General features: G+C 37.8%; 1 protein-coding gene across 2 annotated transcripts in view; it reads left to right on the top strand.

The window, feature by feature from the left end:
• The window catches only part of Ophn1 (oligophrenin 1), a 308,721-nt gene that overhangs the window by 269,177 nt on the left and 22,081 nt on the right, over positions 1-17,463 (top strand). For both annotated transcript variants that reach the window (XM_076918793.1, XM_034485518.2), the window contains exons 20-21: positions 11,974-12,121; positions 17,087-17,410. In XM_076918793.1, the coding sequence (XP_076774908.1) occupies positions 11,974-12,121; positions 17,087-17,410 (472 nt within the window). The remainder of the gene's footprint in view (positions 1-11,973; positions 12,122-17,086; positions 17,411-17,463) is intronic.

Below are 17,463 nucleotides of genomic sequence, written 5' to 3'. Positions count from 1 at the left end.
AAATTTACTTCTCCATTTCCAACTGTTCTCTACTCTTTTAATAGTGTCAAAAGGGTGGATAGATAGATGAATTCTGTGCTGACCGTAACACAGTAGTTGGGTAATCATGTGCTTCAAACTCAAGGGTTTTTTTTTTTTTTTTTTTTTGAGAAAAAAAACATTGGGAAGAGTCACTAAATAAGGAAATATATGCAAAGTACTTAGATCTGTGCCTAACACAGAAACCTGGTATAAGAGTTTTCCATTAAAACCAACCCTGATCCATCACTTGACCTTGGGAAAAGTTTATTATTATCAAAGCTGTACCATACTTACCTCTCTGAGTCAATATCTAGACCTGTTTTATCTTTCCCTGTTATTGCTGTCACCTTCTCTTTACACTAATAGAAGAAAGTGTTAGGGAGCTTGGATCTGTATCTTTCATCATTGCCTAGTAGAAAAGCCTCATATCCTGTGAGTTTTGGGTTTGTTTCTTCTCCTTAAATGGTATACTGTCCTTTATCAGAACTGGCTTAGATTGAAGTCTTTTCATGGATAGTCAAAAAAATCAGTGGTAGGATTAAGCTGAGAAGGCTGTGGTTCTTTACTTCTTCCTCTCCAATTCCCCTTTCCTAATGAAAATAAAAATAAAAATAAAAATAAAAATAAAAATGATTTCTTGTTAAACTTGGCCTGCCGACAGTTAATCAAGAGACTTGGTGCTCTTGATTACAAAAACCAATAAAGTTATATAGTTATATAACAGGGAAGAACAGTTCCATGATATGAATACTGAAAACCAATTACATGGGCCCCGAGGCAGAGGTATGTTTGGCATGTTGAACAGTAGAGATTCTGTAGTGAAACGAGCAGCATAACCATTTGCTTCATTTCTCCTCTTAAAGGCAATAGAGTTGTACATAGGAGTTCATAAGAGTTAAAAACAGTGAAAAGAGATGTGGGCCAGGCAGTGAACAACTAATTTACAGTACTCTAGAGGCTGAGACAAGAGGATTGCTATAAGTTCAAGGCCATCCTGAGCTACACATAATGAATTCCAGGACAACCTGGGGTACAGAATAAAACTCTGTCTCCCAAAGTAACCAAAACACTGAAAATATACACACAGTGAGGTCTTTGGAGGGCCTAAGAACTGAAAGAGGTAAATCAGTTCTTCTTACCACAGGAACTGCCAAAATTTCCACATTAAAGTTTGGCTCTATGGTTTACATCTGCAGACCAGCTTTGGAAAGGATGTTGCAATCTGTGATGACTTTGGGGTTATGCAGGCCACATTTTAATTTCAGAGTGGTCACACAACAGGAATTATATGGCTCTTTTCTAGACTTCGCTCATTTAAACAGAATACAGTTTTAAGCTTACCATGTACCTTCTCTGAAGCCTGCTTACTGGTATATGGGTAGAACACGTCTCAGAAGATTCCTGTTCAGTGTCTCAGTCACTAGCCCTGCTTTGTAAAGAAAAGCAGGCTTCACGGACGTGCTGTTGTCAGTGAGATGGAGATAGTTTGTGTAATGAGGAGAGGCATAAAAGATCATTTGATGTGGTGGAGACTTTGAAGAGCCCCTGAATCCATATCCTTCCTCTGTTCTGTGTACCACAGAATCATTCAAGCCAAACTATTTCTTCTTCCATTGATCTTTTCTCCTGACTCATACATTTCATTTTGCGTCTGTCTTTACCCAAGTAAACATGGGTGTAAATTCTCTCTAGTGTTGGTAATAATTATAACAGTTACCAAATATTGATACCCTACAGTGCTAGAGTTTAAGCTCATAATCTCATTCAGTGGCCACAACTCTATGAGGTAGTTATTATATTTGTTTTGCAGCTGAAGCCTCATGTTTTACCTAGGGTTGCATAGCTAGTAAGTAACAAAGCCTCAACACAACTGAGCCTGACTCGAACCAGATTCATGAGCCTCTGTGCGATACTCTCTCTTTTCCTTTCCAGTTGGAAAAAGAACACATGATTAAAAAGAGTTTCCAGGAGGAAAGCAACAATACCAACCAACCAGAGCCCCCAGGGTCTAAACCACCAGCCTGGGAGCACATAGGGAGGGACCCATGACTCCAGCAGTATATGTAGGGGAGGATGGCCTTGTTGGGCATAGGTGGGAGAGGTGATTCTTGGTCCCATGAAAAACGAACACAGAGTGTGGGGGGGAATGTGAGGGTGGGGAGGGGTAGTGGGGGTGGGGGGTAGGTGGGGGCACAGCCTCATAGAAGCATTAGGAGGGGGATGGGATAGGAGGTTTCTGGGTGGTAGGAGGAAGTGGGATAAGGGGATAAAATCTGAAATGTAAATATAATACCCAATTTTTAAAAAAGAAAAAAAAAGAAAAAAGGTGATTTAATAACACAAAGGGAAGGATTTAGAAATTTAGGAGACAGTTTATGTTAACGGAAACAGCATCATAGAAACAGGAAAATCACACCCTCATAGAAGCAAAAGGAGGGGGGATGGGATAAGGGGTTGCTGGGTGGTGGGGGGAATGGGGTAAGGGGATAGAATTTGAAATGTAAATATTATAACCAATTTAAAAAAGGGAAAAAAGAGAAAAGTTGTTAGAACCAACATCTTTAATAAAATGTCAGCCCTCTAAAAAAACAATAAATAAATAAATAGTTTCTGTTATTTAATGTGCTACTGGGCCTGGTAGCCAAGATTCATCAATTAATTGCAATAGCCGTTATTGAACTGCAGCTTCCTGTTTAGTGCCCCCATTAGGCCCCAGCATTTACATGTGGATGAGTGGAAAATCTCTGATGTCAGGAGCGGAATAAGACTGCCTGGGAATTCTGTTTCAACTAATACTTGGCATGTAAAGTGTTAAATATCATGATGAAAACATATGCTGGAATCAGTAGAAATACATGGAGAAATGGTGGTGGGTTCTCCATCCTCAACACCACCTCCCTCTCCACCTCTTTTATCAATTCTCTCCTCTTATTCATTCTCATCTTCTTCTTCATTTTCAGTCCTTTTACTTTGGATGAAATATGAGGCTATATGGTCCAGGGTGGCCTGAACCCTTGATCCTCCTGCCTTAGCCTTCCAAATGCTGGGAGCACACTTGAACACCAGCACACCTGACCATAGACGTTTTTTCCCCAGCAGTAAATTCATGAGGAGAATCTTGAAAGTCAGAAGAGTAGAGTAATTGAGGTACCAGCAAACTCTCTATATTGAAAGTGTCCTATAAAGGGGCATTGTAAATTCAGTGGTTCAAGTAAGGCAGAAGTTCATTTTTAAAAATCTTATATAGAACAGAAGAGGAGACAGTCCATGATCAGACATCTCACCATCCTCATTACATCACTTAAGTTCTAGTTAGTGTTCCATTTGCCTTTTTTCCCATCCAGATAGAAATGTAAAAGAGACAGAATGGAACATATCCAGCTTCTTTGTAAAAGCATAATTCAAAAGGTTGTTATGCACCATTTTTCCGCTTACTTTCACTGTTTAAGCCATAGTTTCATGGCCTCACCTGATAACAAGAGATGCTAAGAAATGCAGGCATGGGTACTCAGCTAAAACACAATGCCCTCTATTAAGGACGAACAAGAGGGTAGGTGTTAGGATGCGCAGTGAGTAGCTTCTACCACAGGAGGAATGAGGTCTGCCAGTCATAGAAGCCCTGGACACATACAAGAACGAGAGAGTGGAAAGCTGAAGCCAATGAACTCAATAGCTAAGAGCACAAACAGCTATGATAGTCCAGCATAGTGGTAGTCTGAGGCAAATGGAGAAATACAGGAAAATGAAGACTATGAGCAGTGGGTGGGTTTTAGAGTGCCCCCTGGCAATTAAGGGTTTTTATTTGAACTTTGTCCTCAAAACAGTGAGGGGTTACTGAGATATTTTAAACTAAGGAACAGCATAGTTAAATTTGAGTTAAGAAAGATCACTCTACATATAGCATATAGTGAAGTAAACGGGTTTAAGAATGGAGTGACTGGAAGCTGAAGGACTGATTTGGAGGCTATATAGTAATCATGGATAGGCATGATACTCTGAACGAAGGCACTGGCAGTAAGCATAAGAAAGAGATTAGATATATTAGAAAGAGAAAGACATATAAGGAGGTGTAATTGGGAGAACTTACTGACTAAATGGATGTGAAATGAGAGACAGTGGGAGGATGTTAGAATAATATAGAGATTTCTGGCTTGGGCATTACCATTGCTTTAGGTAATAAATTAGAATAGAGGAGTTGAGTGTGGTGATTATTGTAGACATGTTGTTTGAGATGCTTCTGGATTGGCCATGGCATCACTGAGTACCGAATCAGATGCTTTAATATACATACATACATACATATATCATACATACACACACACACACACACACATATATTAGACGAGTCTGAGAGTATAGGAAGTGAGAATAGATGGAACTGCTGCCATGGTGAGTCTACACTCATGAGAGTGCAAGAGCACAATCTTGGACAATATTAATATTTATTGGGAATCAGGGAAAGACATGGGACAAGGCTCAGAGTCAAATAGAAAGTGGAAAGGAATGGGAAAGACATTGCTAGGAAAGGATTAAGTAATTTTTGCAAAACTGATGAAAAGTCAAAGTGAGATTGAAAAATGAGACTTTGGACTTGGCAAATAGGATAGTGGTGATAATTGTAAATAATATTTGGGGCTAGAGAGATGGCTCAGGAGTGCAGAGAAACTACTGCTCTTCCAGAGGATCCAGGTTGAATTTCTACCTTTCACATAGAGGCTCAGAACCATCTGTAACTTCAGTCCTGGGGTTCCCACACCCTGTTTTGACCTTCAGGCATGACATACATGTAGTGCACGGACAAACAGGAAAGAAAAACATTCAGGTGTGTTTATAAGTACTCAGCAATAATTACATCTAACTGAACAAGAAGGTTGCAATGATGAGGATGTTTTCAGGAATTGTATTTATTGTTTACAATTCAGGAATTGTATTTATTATTTATGAAGTATTTGATGAATGAGTGGGTGGGTGAATGGAGAGATGAATAGTTGGTTTAAAAAATACTCACCAACACAGTATGTATTCTGTTTCTTCACCGTATTGAACCTTTTCAAAGTATATTCAGAAACACAATCCAGAATACAATTTTTCTTGGATCCTACCCACGTTGAGTAATTATTTGCCATTATTATTATTCTATTTTAACAGAGCAAAATTTTTTAAAATTTGACTTTATTTTAGCAGTTTGGGCCAATAGTTCTTAGTTGTGGAGATTGTCCTGTGTATTACATGAATGCAATGTTTAGCAGTATCCCTGGCCTTTCTCGACTGCAGACCACTCCCCTTTCTATAATTGTGACAACAACATATTTCATTGGCAACGTTAAAGATGCCCTGGGAGACAAAATTGCCCTCAGTTGAGAAGTTCTCGTCTTAAAATACATAGGCTCTTCAGGGAGGAAAGCACGGAATTAATGTTAGAGAAGTACTTATACTTACCAGATGACCATTATAATTGTGTTTTAAGATGGTTGGCATATCTTTGGGCAGGTTGGCATATTGAGGCCCAGAGAAATTAAATAGCTTTACCTAAGATGACTAGGTAACAGATACACAGCTAAGATTTGAACTCAGGCATGTTACATTCCTAAAACTTATGTTCTTTGTTAAATGGCACTAAAAAGCAAGTAAATATTAATATATACACATATAAAATCATATTTAAATTACGCGGCCATATCCACACTACCCTATTAGCTACTTTAAAATATTTACTAAATTTTTTCATTTTTCCTATGAATCTACATTACTTTTTAATAGTTACATAATATTCATCTCTAGATGAATCATAATTTACATAGCCATCTTTATGATATATGATTTTTAAAATTTCATTTAAGGAATGCGGCATGGAAGTTATCACCATATATTTATATTGATATTTTTGCTCAGTGAGAATCCTAGAAGTGTTGATAATTAAAAGAACACTTACAGTCACTGCTTCAATGAAATCAAATACAGCTAAAACAAATCACACTATCAACAGAGCTTATAAAGATGACTTTTGTCCATCTATTTACTAGTTCTGTGTAATAGTCTAATTGAGAAATATTATGTATTAGTCTTTTAATACAGATTTTATGATTGTCAGTGAAGTTACAATTTCATGTTTCTGAGCTATGTGTTTTCTTTTTCTTATATCTTCCTAAATGCCTTTCTCTATTTTTTTGTTTTAGCAGCTTGCTTATTTCTTATTACTTGATACTAGCTCCTTAACTATTATATGCATTGTATTTTCTCATAATTTACCTTAATATGTATTAATAATATCTTCTAAATTATTTTTCATAATAGCTACCATTTGTATTTTGGTTAGGAAAGCATAGTTGGATTAGTTTTAAGGCTTATACTAATGGTAAAATATGCAAATTTGCCTGTTATATTTATTTGCTAAGCTTAGAATTCTCTCTCTCATATGACACAAAATAACCTTGACAAGAATGTTATCTAGAAGTTAAAAGAAGAAACAGTAGTTAGAAAAATAGTGGCAACATATTTTAAGATCTTAATACAGAGATAGTCTTACTAAGCAAATATTTACCAAACAAAATAGCACCTAAAGTTATTGGTGGATATATAGATTGTATACTACATTTTATATGGTTTTTATAGGAGTATAGAATTATAACTTATGTAAGATAAAGCATTCTTACTATGTGTACAACTTAGTCTTGACATATCTACACATTTCTGAAATCACCACCATCTTTAAGTGAATGGGAATGTTTGTCTTCTTTCTATACTTTCTTCTGATTTCCTTGATGATGAGTCTTCCCTTTGTTTCCTACCTTGGAAAAATACTGATCACTTTCTGACAATACAGGTTAATTTTTATATTTTTTTATAAGTGGAAACATGTAGCTTTCTGATATTGTTCTTTTGCTGTGGATTTTGTATTCATCAAAATTACTCAGATAATAATTCAGATCATTCCATAAGAAACCTCCCAAGAGATCTGCTACAGCCAGTGTAACAGATCACCGGCATGTATGACCCTCTGAAAACCCCATAGTCTGAAGGCCTCCCAGAAGGCCTCCCAGGGTCACAGGCTTCCCAGGAGACCTGCAACAACCCAGGGACACAGGAGGCTGGCTCCAGACAAGAGACACCCAGACCAACTGACACTAGAGATAACCAGATGGGAAGAGGCAAGTGCAAGACCATAAGCAACAGAAGCCAATATGCTTTGGTATCATCAGAACCCAGTTCTCCCACCACAGCAGGCCATGGATATACTAACAGACTTGAAAATAAGGCTGTTGACCTAAAATCCTATCTCATGAAAATAAGAGAGTCCTTTAAGGAGGATATAAATAACTGTACTAAATTGCCTTTCTGAAAAAATCTAATCATCTATATAGTTATTAGTCTATGTTTAGATGTTCTATTATGTTCCATTGATGTATTATCAGTCCTGCCTGATACCAGTGCCAATGGTACACTGTCCTGATTATCATAAGTTTCCATGTTTAGCTTTTTACATTTTCCTATAAATCTTCAAACAAGCTTTCAAAACGCTTACTTCTATTGGGGTTGCATTCAATCTGAAGTATTTTGAAAATTTTGGGAGCTAGAAAACCTTTCTCCTCTCTGATACTCTGGTATTCTTATCTCCTTGCCTTTTCCACCTCTAAGAAAGGGTACTGCTATTTTCCACTTGGGTTTGTCTTCATATGCTATGGAATGCAGGGTTCTCTGCCACTTGCAAGTGTGATAATCATCACAAGCCTGGTCTTGTTTGTTTTGTCACCTCTCAGAAACCACTATTTGTCATTGCTACATTCTCAATGTCTCAGAAACCATTGGTGTATGTGTTTCTTCTATGTGGTTTTCTTTCCTTTTTTACTACTGCTTGTGTCAAACCGAAAGAAACTAAGGCCCAATTACCATATCTTAGAATGAAGTAGTTAAAATGGTGTTTTCTGGAGGTGGGGGGCATTTAGCCTTGTGTGTCTTATTTATAATGTACTTGATTTTTGAGACACCAGGTCAAGGTACTCTCATGGGTGTCTGAGACAGTGGTGAACATAGTAGACTTGCTTTTATAAAGGTTAAAATCCAGTGCAGTCATAATGGAAGTTGGTGTGGAGGTTTCTTTTATTTATTTTTTTATTGGATATTTTATTTACATTTCAGATGCCATCCCCTTTCCCCATTTCCCCTCCCTATAAAACCCCTATCCAATGCCCCCTTCTCCTTTTTGCTTTTATACAATTTTTTAATATTAATCAAAGGCTTTATAAGTTTGGTAATGCCCAATATCAATCAGAAGTGTCACCTAATACCCATCCTAAATATATCAACTATCTTTGACTGGTGGAGACACAGGAACATCGCCTCCATGTTCCCCCCTCTCTTTTTCTCTTTCTCTTTCTCTCTCTAGTCACCTAGCTCCTCGTCTCCTTCTCCTCCCCTCTCCTTATTCCTCCTCTTCCTTGCCTTATTCCTCCTCTTCTTCTCCTTACTCCTCCCACCTTAGCTCCTCCTACATATCACCCTTCCTGTTAAAATAAAACTTTTCTCTTAAAATATAATTAGAATATAACTATACCAATTTGTGTCAGTGAGGTACAAGATAGTCCTAATACCCAGTCCATCATTTTGTTGACTAACCAGAACTTCTGTCATCTCTCCTAACTAAAAGACTTAGTTCTTACCCTGGCTTTTTTCTTGGCTTTAGAATGAATGTCAGCTGAAAACCATCCTCTCAAATCTTTTCTCTCAAAGTAAATAGCCGGGATTGGCTATGAGACTATAAGTCTTCAACCCCATCAGAAATCCAGAATGACTGAGTTAACTGAAATTATGGGAAGCACAAAGCATAGCTTCTAAAACTTAGCCAATTTCTAGAGACCGCTGAACACCTGAACAGTCCCTATACTACAGAATGTTGGAGCATCCAATCTTTAGCCTTCTGGCCCAGGATCATCTGACAGACCTAGTGATGCAGAATTATTAAGGGCTGATTACTCTGTCTTGGCAGATATAATTAGTTGACTATTCTGCAAGTGTGTCCTTTTCTGGACAGTAATTTGTCCGTAGATGAAAAGAGGCAATTCTTGCCTAGTGGCTATCTCACCACAACTGGGAATTCAGGGAATTCAGGACTTTGTTGTGTGTCAGAACCAGGTTCTAATGATGCCAAGTACCCTGGATTGCTGATGCTTATGTTCTTGTGCTGCCTTTTGCCATCTGGATCTCCTTAATGCTACCTCCCCTGTCTCTGACTGGAGCCTGTCTTTCCTATTATCTTGGTTGTATCAGAACTCTGTGGGGTGGGTGTTACTACTGGAGTTAGAGCTGGGGCCCAAAATCTGCTCAGTGCTCAGGCACAGACAGGAAGGAACCAGTGATCAGGGCCAGGAGTGACTTCCTGGTTCCTTGTGGGTCCCAGTTACTCCCTGTTTGGGGCAGGCATTGCTGTCTGCTTACCTAAGATACTGCCTGGGTTAGAGCTCCTGGGAGGCCTGCTTCCTCTGGGTTCTGTGAGATTGGGGGCAGAACTGCTGCCCGGGATCTGCTCAGTGATTGGGCCCAGATGGGAAGGAACTAGTGCTCTGGGCCAGGAGTGACTTCCTGGGTCCTAGTGGGTCCCAGTTACTCCCTGTTTGGGGCTGGTGTTGCTTTCTCCTTACCTAAGATACTGCCCGGGTTAGAGCTCCAGGGAGCTCTGCTTCCTCTGGGTTCTGTGAGATTGGGGGCAGAGCTGCTTCCCAGGATCTGCTAAGTGCTTGGGCCCAGACCAGAAGGAGAGGTTTCTTTTAAGAAAAGAAAGAAGCTGTCTTGGTTAGGGTTACTATTGTTGTAACAAAGCACCATGACCAAAAGCAGAATGGGAATGGAAGGGCTTATTTGTCTTACACTTCTATATCACAGTTCAATATCAATGGGAGCCAGGACAGTAACTCACACAGCGCAGCAACCCAGACACAGGAACTGATGCAGAGGCTGTGGAGGGGTACATATGTTATGGAGACATTTTCTCAATTGAAGTTCCTTACTCTCCGATGACTACAGCTGTGTCAAGTTGACATAAAACTATCCAGCACAAAAATTACCAATAAAACTACTATATGACTCAGCTATCCAATTCCTGAGCATTTACCCAATGGACTCTACACCCTTCCACAGAGATACTTACATATCCTTGTTTACTGCTGTTCTGTACACAATGGCGAGGAAATGGAATCAGCCTAGATGTCCATCAACAGATGAATGGATAATGAAAATGCGATACACATACAAAATGTATTGTGTTCAACCATAAAGAAAAATGAAATCTGCAGGGAAATGGAATTAGAAAAGATATCGAGGCATCCAATTTAAGAAAGAGAAACACTGTATTCTCTCATATAAGATTCTAGCAAATTTTAAAGATGTGAATTTGGGAGTAAATATGTGTAGATGCCAGGAAACTGGAAAGGGCCTGTGAGAGGAGAAAAAAAGTGGTTTCAAGAAAGAGGAGCTGGAAGGGTAATAGAACATGTATGGTCTGAACATGGGTATGGGAGTGTTTGATAAATTGGTGAGGGTGGAGGTGCAGAGAGATGAGGGAGAGGAGAAGAGGAGTCGTCAACAAAAACAAAGTATAAATGAATATGTCATAAGAGAACTTGCTATATCTTAACAACTACAACAGTAACAGCAACAACAATAATAATCTAACTAGGAGACATCAAATAAATATGTTTAAAAGTGATAAGAAATGCTAAAGTCAAAACTACAAAAAATTAAGCAAATGGTAAGGGAAGAAAGAAATAGGAAGTGTTGGGTAGGGGTAGGGTTGTCAGTGTTTAGGTCCATTGAGTTGGAAGGCCTTTATGAGAGTGTTTTGACTGGAATTCTGCAAAATGTAGTGAGAAAGTTATATGGATAGTTGGAGAGAGAAAGCGAGCTGAGTTCTCCTCATATGATGAATAGTAAGTGCAAAGGTTATGATATAATATGGTATAATAAGGGATATTTGTAACTATTATAGTACTGGAGCAGAAGCTTGCAAACATACTAGCTAGCTAGCTGTTTCACATGGTAATACTGATAGGAGAACCAAATATATGACCTAGAATTCTGTGGCTCAATATTCATCCACTTATTACTGTCTTATTTTCTTTTTCTTTTAACCATGTAATGTGTGTTACCTGTGATTTACATACAATGTTCCTATTAATTTCCCCACTTTTACAAAGCCATTCCACATATTAACAATTCTGATCACACCTACTCTTGTACTGTTCCAACTCCTCTTCTGAATAATATCCAAGGCACTTGAGATTTTCAATTTTATTTTACTTCTATTTTTAAAAATAAGTAACATGCCATAGTATGAAATTTTCTGTAGGAGAACAAAATAATATGAGATAAAACCAACATTCTTCTCTTCCTTCATCAGCTTCGAGACAAACAATGGATCTAGATCCTTAAGTGTCCTGTCAGAAATATTGAGTATGTATGTATGTATGTATGTATGTATGTATGTATATGTATGTATATGTGCATGCGCGTGCACACACACACACACACACACACACACAAGTGTGTTTAATAGCCCTTTACCCTCACATCTACCCATACAAAGCAGCTTGACAACCCTTTTCACTTAATTCTTATCACATCCTGTTGGGTAGTTGCTGTTATCTTCATATTCCAATTGCAAGAGGATGCTTAGGCTCAAAGGTAGATGTCTTAACCTGAGGTCTTGCTGGGAGTAAGTACAAAATCCAGGGATGCTTGGTGCCTTTTCTTTGCACACTTCTCCACACTAAGGGGCCATTGCTATGCATTCTTCATGATAGGAGACATCTAGTACTTGCTGGTAGTTAGAGGAAGGAAGAAAATTTCCTCTTTCCTATTATCCATTTTAGTATTCACATGGTTAACCAGATACACTGCTGGAATGCATCCATGAGTCCATTGGCTAATTGTCTCCTGGATATCTTCGTTCTTTCTCTACAGATTTATTTAGGTCCACCCGAAGATAGCCAAGTACCTCCAGTGCCTCCACCTCGAGTGACAGCAAGAAGACACAAACCAATCACAATCTCAAAGCGCTTGCCGAGAGAAAAGTCAGTGTTCTATACTACTTCCTTGGATGAAACTGAAGGTCAGTGGTTAGCTTCTGCATTACGATTACATACAAAGAAAATATTGAAGGAGAGAGATTGAAGTGTGACTATTTGCTTCATACAATGATGGACCTTCTCTACTTTTTTGGCTTGTAGTCAGGAGAAGCAAGGCTTATGGTTCATACTCTAAGAGGAAATTAGATTATTGGCAGTTGACAGGGCATGGGTGAATTTTTAATGGAAGCTACATGATCCTGACAAGGCTAGCAGTAAAACTAAGTTATTCTTGGGTTACTCTAGTACATTGAAATACACGAGGAAAGCTCTTGCTAATGTTTTGGGAATGTGATTCAAGTAGATTGGATAACTGCTATGTTCCAAGTAATATTAATATTCTAGAGGCCAAATGAAATTATGCCACATGCCCTGCCTCCATGGAGCTTATAGGATAGAGAAAATTATAGCTATGAAAAAACAAAAAAAAAAAACACCACCATCCAATGGAATGATTACTAGTGAAGAGCCTTAGTTCCCTGCCACTCAGACCACTTTTATTAAAGTTACCCATAATTTCTACAAGACCAAGCCAAGTACTCCACTGTTCTTCTGAGCTAGTGAGCAACATGTGACAGTCAACCCTGTCTCTCCTGTGGAGCACTAAACTTGGCTCTCAGGACACCAAGCTTGTTCCTCCTCCTTTCGTTGCATCCTCCTCTTCTGGTTTTCATTCTTGTTCTTCTTTTGATATATAGAACTTTGATATGTACTTTGAACTCCATGAAGGTCTTAACCCTCTTCTCTATGTTTGCTTGTTAATACACAACAGTCTCTCTAAATCTCCTATGTGTAAATATGATGTAATTGCTACAGGTGACTCCCAAAGTTTTTAATACAGGATTAATTAATTCTATTTATTGTTGTCTCCAAGTCTCCATTGAAATGTTCTCCATAGATTGACTCATTGAGATCTAAAATTTGAAATTCCAGATGAATAGAACATAACTTGTATTTTAGTGTGGTGGCTGAAATCTAGGACTTTGTACAATGAATGGCAAGTGATCATTCTATCACTAAGCTGCACACCCCTTCCTCAGGCCAAAGCACAATGCTTGAGTACCTTTTCTTTCTTTTTGTGAACACTTCTTCTACACAGCTTTTAGCTCTAGTCACCTGAATACCTTGGTCTTTTCCTTCTGGCTTTTTCCCTTTTCCTCTTACATCAGATCCGTTAGTGATTCCTTCTGGCCGTGGCTGCACATCACATGTTAAATCTTTAGTTTCCCTTGGACCACACACACTGAGCCTCTACACCTCTTCCCAGCTGTCATCGCTGGCCTGCTTGACTGCCTCTAATCCATTCTCCAAAGCAGTCAGTAAATTGTACATCCTTTCAAAAATGTGAAGCACATGACCTCATTCCCTCGGCTCCAAACTCTCAGTGACCTCTCTTCATGTTTCGAATAAAATTTGTTTTTTATGCTGTTTTCTGTGACCCCTGCTTATCCATCTGAACTTTCTTGATGTACTTTCTGTCTCCTTTGCTATTTCTCCTCTAGTTTCATGAGCTATTCCTAATGGGTGTCAAGTTTACAAATCCCATCTCCTTGTAGAGACTTTTTCTGAGCACCCAAGTTAAAAAGTTAAGTTCCTTCCTATCCCTTACGCTGCTTTCCTTTATTCATGTCACCTGCTACTACTTGATGACATATTTAGTATCTATTTTTCCTATAAGAATATTAGATGTATTTTTTATTACCAGGTCTGAGGACAATGCCTACCACACATTGTACGTGTTTAGTACATGTTTATAATGTGAATGAATGAATGTATTAGGAAAATGAAAAGAAAGGGATTAGTTAGCCCAAGGGATCACTTTCATAGAGAGGGAATAAGAAATGGAAAGTGAACAGGGGCACTGAATGTTTTGCTACTCCATAATTTGATATTTTATAGAATAAACTTATTTACAATTTTCCCAAATCAAAGTTTATACTAGTAGACACTTTTTAGGACTCTATCCCCTACACCAGCACAGTACTTGCTACAAAGTAAGTGCCCAGTTAACAAGTATATTAAATGAAGGTCTAATTTTATTTTGGCCATTAGTCTGTTAAATAGCTTGAATTAGCCACTTCCCCTATCTGGGACTCAATTTGTCTTGTTCTGTGGTAAGGGCTTTGTGCCAGATTTTCAGTGAGATTACAGTCTACACACTGAGGTTTTAATTTTGGATTGATAAAGAATGCCAAACCCACAAAAGCCACCCTTTTCAATTGCATGTCTCACTATAGTGTATTTTGTGCAACCACCTTATTTGAAAATATTTGCATTATCCTAAAAGGAAACCTTCCTATTCCTCCTCCTTGCCAGCTTCTGGCAAGTACTTTTTATTCCTAGAGACTTAACTTATTCTGAAAATGTCATATAAATGGACTCATGTTCTGTATAGATTTTTATGGTTAGCAAACGATTCACTGTGTATATACTTTCTACTGCTACATAGTATTTCAGGGTATGAATGTACTACATTTTGTTTATCCATTCTTCAATGAATGAACATTTAAATTGTATTTGTGTTTTAGCTATTAAGAATAACACTGTGAATGAATATTGAAGTTGTTGGGTGAATGTCTCACTTCAGTCATCTTGAGTATATTGCTGACTCCTGTTTACTCCAAAGTTAAGCTTTTGGAGAGTAACCATGCTAATTTACAAAGCTGGAGTACACTTTTATTTTCTCACCAGCAATGAATGGTGGCTCAAATTTCTCATATTCTGGTCAGTGCTTGTTATATAGTCTGACCTCTTCATTCTGGGCATATTAAGTAAACCTATAACCTCATATAATCCTCATCGTTCCAGTATGAGGTAGGTATGAGATTCATTATATAAAGGAGTCATTTGTAGCTCAGGGAAGGTAAGTGATTCATCCAGGTAACACCACTACCAAATTAGAAGACAGTAATTTGTACCCATCCATTTCATCTCAAATCACATTTGCCTATTAAATGTAACATTGTACTTCTTAAAACATGCCTCAACACCATTTTTCTTGACAAGTAGCATCTCATTGTTTGATCTCCAAATTTATATTTTGTTTGTAAATAATATTTTAGTAAATCATTTCCTCATGATCATATATGCCCTTTGATACCCTATATCAAATCCTTGGCCATTCTAAATCTGTTTTGTTTGATACAGGGTCTTGCTATGTGAACTAGGTTAGAACAGAACTCACAATCCTTCTGCCTCAGCTTCCTGAGTGTCTGTCAGGATTGCAGGAGTGTGCATATATACCTTTACATCTATTATATTCTTAAAATAAAAGGCTGTGTTCTTTACTGGTGCTTTTTCAGTAGCTCATTGTCATTAGGATTCTCACTTCATCTACAAACTTCTAATCTGCTTTCCATACTGAACCCAAGCGGGCGTTCTGAAAAACATATATTTGATGGTGCTACCTTTCTGCTTACCAGAGCTAACATTCCTAGGTTTGACATTTAGGCCTTGATGAAATGGCACTAGACTATCTTAGATTCACGTATAGTTACTCACATATTTTATCACACATGCCCAAGACAAACTGAACTTACTCTTTACCCTTTAATGGTAATTTTTAATAAAATTATCTTTCATTTTTGATATATAATGTACTTACAGCATTTCCCCTTCCCTTTCCTTCTTTCATGGCCTCCCATATACCCTTCTTGGCTCTCTTTCAAATTTATAGCCTCCTTTTTCACTGATTGTTATTACATGCATAAATATGAATATATATGTGAATACATATATGAATATATAAATATATATTTGTAAACATAATCTGCTCTGTTTGTACCATGTAATATTTTCTTAGACAAACCATGTTTTTTTTACTCCTCCAAGCTATTGTTTGTCTGAACAATTTTGATTCATGTATACCTTCCACCCATTCTTAGCCAGAGTTCAAGTAACTCCAGATGATTGTTATAATAATTATATCTAAATGAAAAGAAAGCAGAACAGTAATTCCTTAAGACCAGTTGTCTAGTCAATGTTCAGTTTTCCAATTATCTTATTACAAAAAACAGGTTCCAAGTAGGGTCCTTGTGTTATGACTGGTGAATACATCTCCTTTTACTGAAAAGAGACTGTATCTTTAACTACTGTACTCTAATATAGCTTTATTTACATGTCTGTTTTTAGTTATCTTTTGTAGCACTGGAAAAGGAAACCATAGCCTTGCACATTCTATACAAGTGATCTATCACTAGGCTGTTACCCCTGGCTATATGTTTCCTATTAATAATGAAAGTGACAATTTCCATATAGTAGATATTATTAATCTGGGGAATTCATTGATTATTTCTGGAAATTGTGAATAACTTAAAGTTTTTAAAAAACTTCACTAAGTGTACGGACTTATTTTTCTAGAAAAGATTCTCTGGCTGTTATTGTGTTCTCAGAAGCTATAACTATATTCGGAATCAGTTAAAAGCTTATCCCAATGATCGTAGGAAATTATGGACCACAAAAGACTAAAGGAAGAATGTAAATTGGCTATTTGAGAATATTTTTACATGATGGAGAAAAAGATTAAGTTGTTGGGCCTATTAACTTGAAATTTGAGAAACCTTAAAAATTGCTTTAAAGAGAACTACTTGAGAATTAGTTGATGCATTTATTTAAAAAGAGTAAATTATGCAATTGATTGTGCACTGTGTCCTTTTTGAATTACATATCCCCTTGAATAAAGCAGGTTGGCATACTAGAGTTTACTTAGTTGTGTTGGTGAAAGTCATATGGAAATCTTAAATGGAACCTTATTTGACTGAGACCTCTGACTCTATACGAATTGGGCAAGGTGGAGACTGTCCTCGTGGGATGTACTCAGTTTGTACTCTAATAATAACAATTTTGAAATTGAGTACTGATTTTTAAGATCAAATGTGTATGCATATATCAAAACAGAATAATTTTGAAGGCCGTCATTAATCTTTCCTCTTTGTACCAACTTTTTTCAGATGAAATTCACCACCAAACTCCTAATGGTACAATCACTAGCAACCTGGATCCCCCTAAGCTACTACAGCACCTCAAACTACCCATGCAGAAAAGTGGAGAAACTGACCCTGGAAGAAAGTCCCCAAGCAGACCTGTTTCTGACTGTCCATCGGAGCCCTGCCTCGAGGCAGATGTGGGGAAGTTGATATTTAGGTTGCAGGATGGAGGGACCAAGGCTACTCCAAAGGCCTCCAATGGACCTGTTCCAGGCTCTGGACACACAAAGACCTCTTCTTTTCATATAAAGAGACCAGCTCCCAGGCCTGCCATTCACTACCGGGAAGGTAAATGTTTAGGGAGGCAGAACTGAACCAAAGTCATTTATAGCTTGCAAACT

This window comes from Arvicanthis niloticus, chromosome X (genome assembly GCF_011762505.2).
Source record: "Arvicanthis niloticus isolate mArvNil1 chromosome X, mArvNil1.pat.X, whole genome shotgun sequence".
Lineage (NCBI taxonomy): Eukaryota > Metazoa > Chordata > Mammalia > Rodentia > Muridae > Arvicanthis > Arvicanthis niloticus.
Note: the sequence above shows the minus strand (reverse complement) of the source record. Positions and strands in the feature narration are given on the sequence as shown.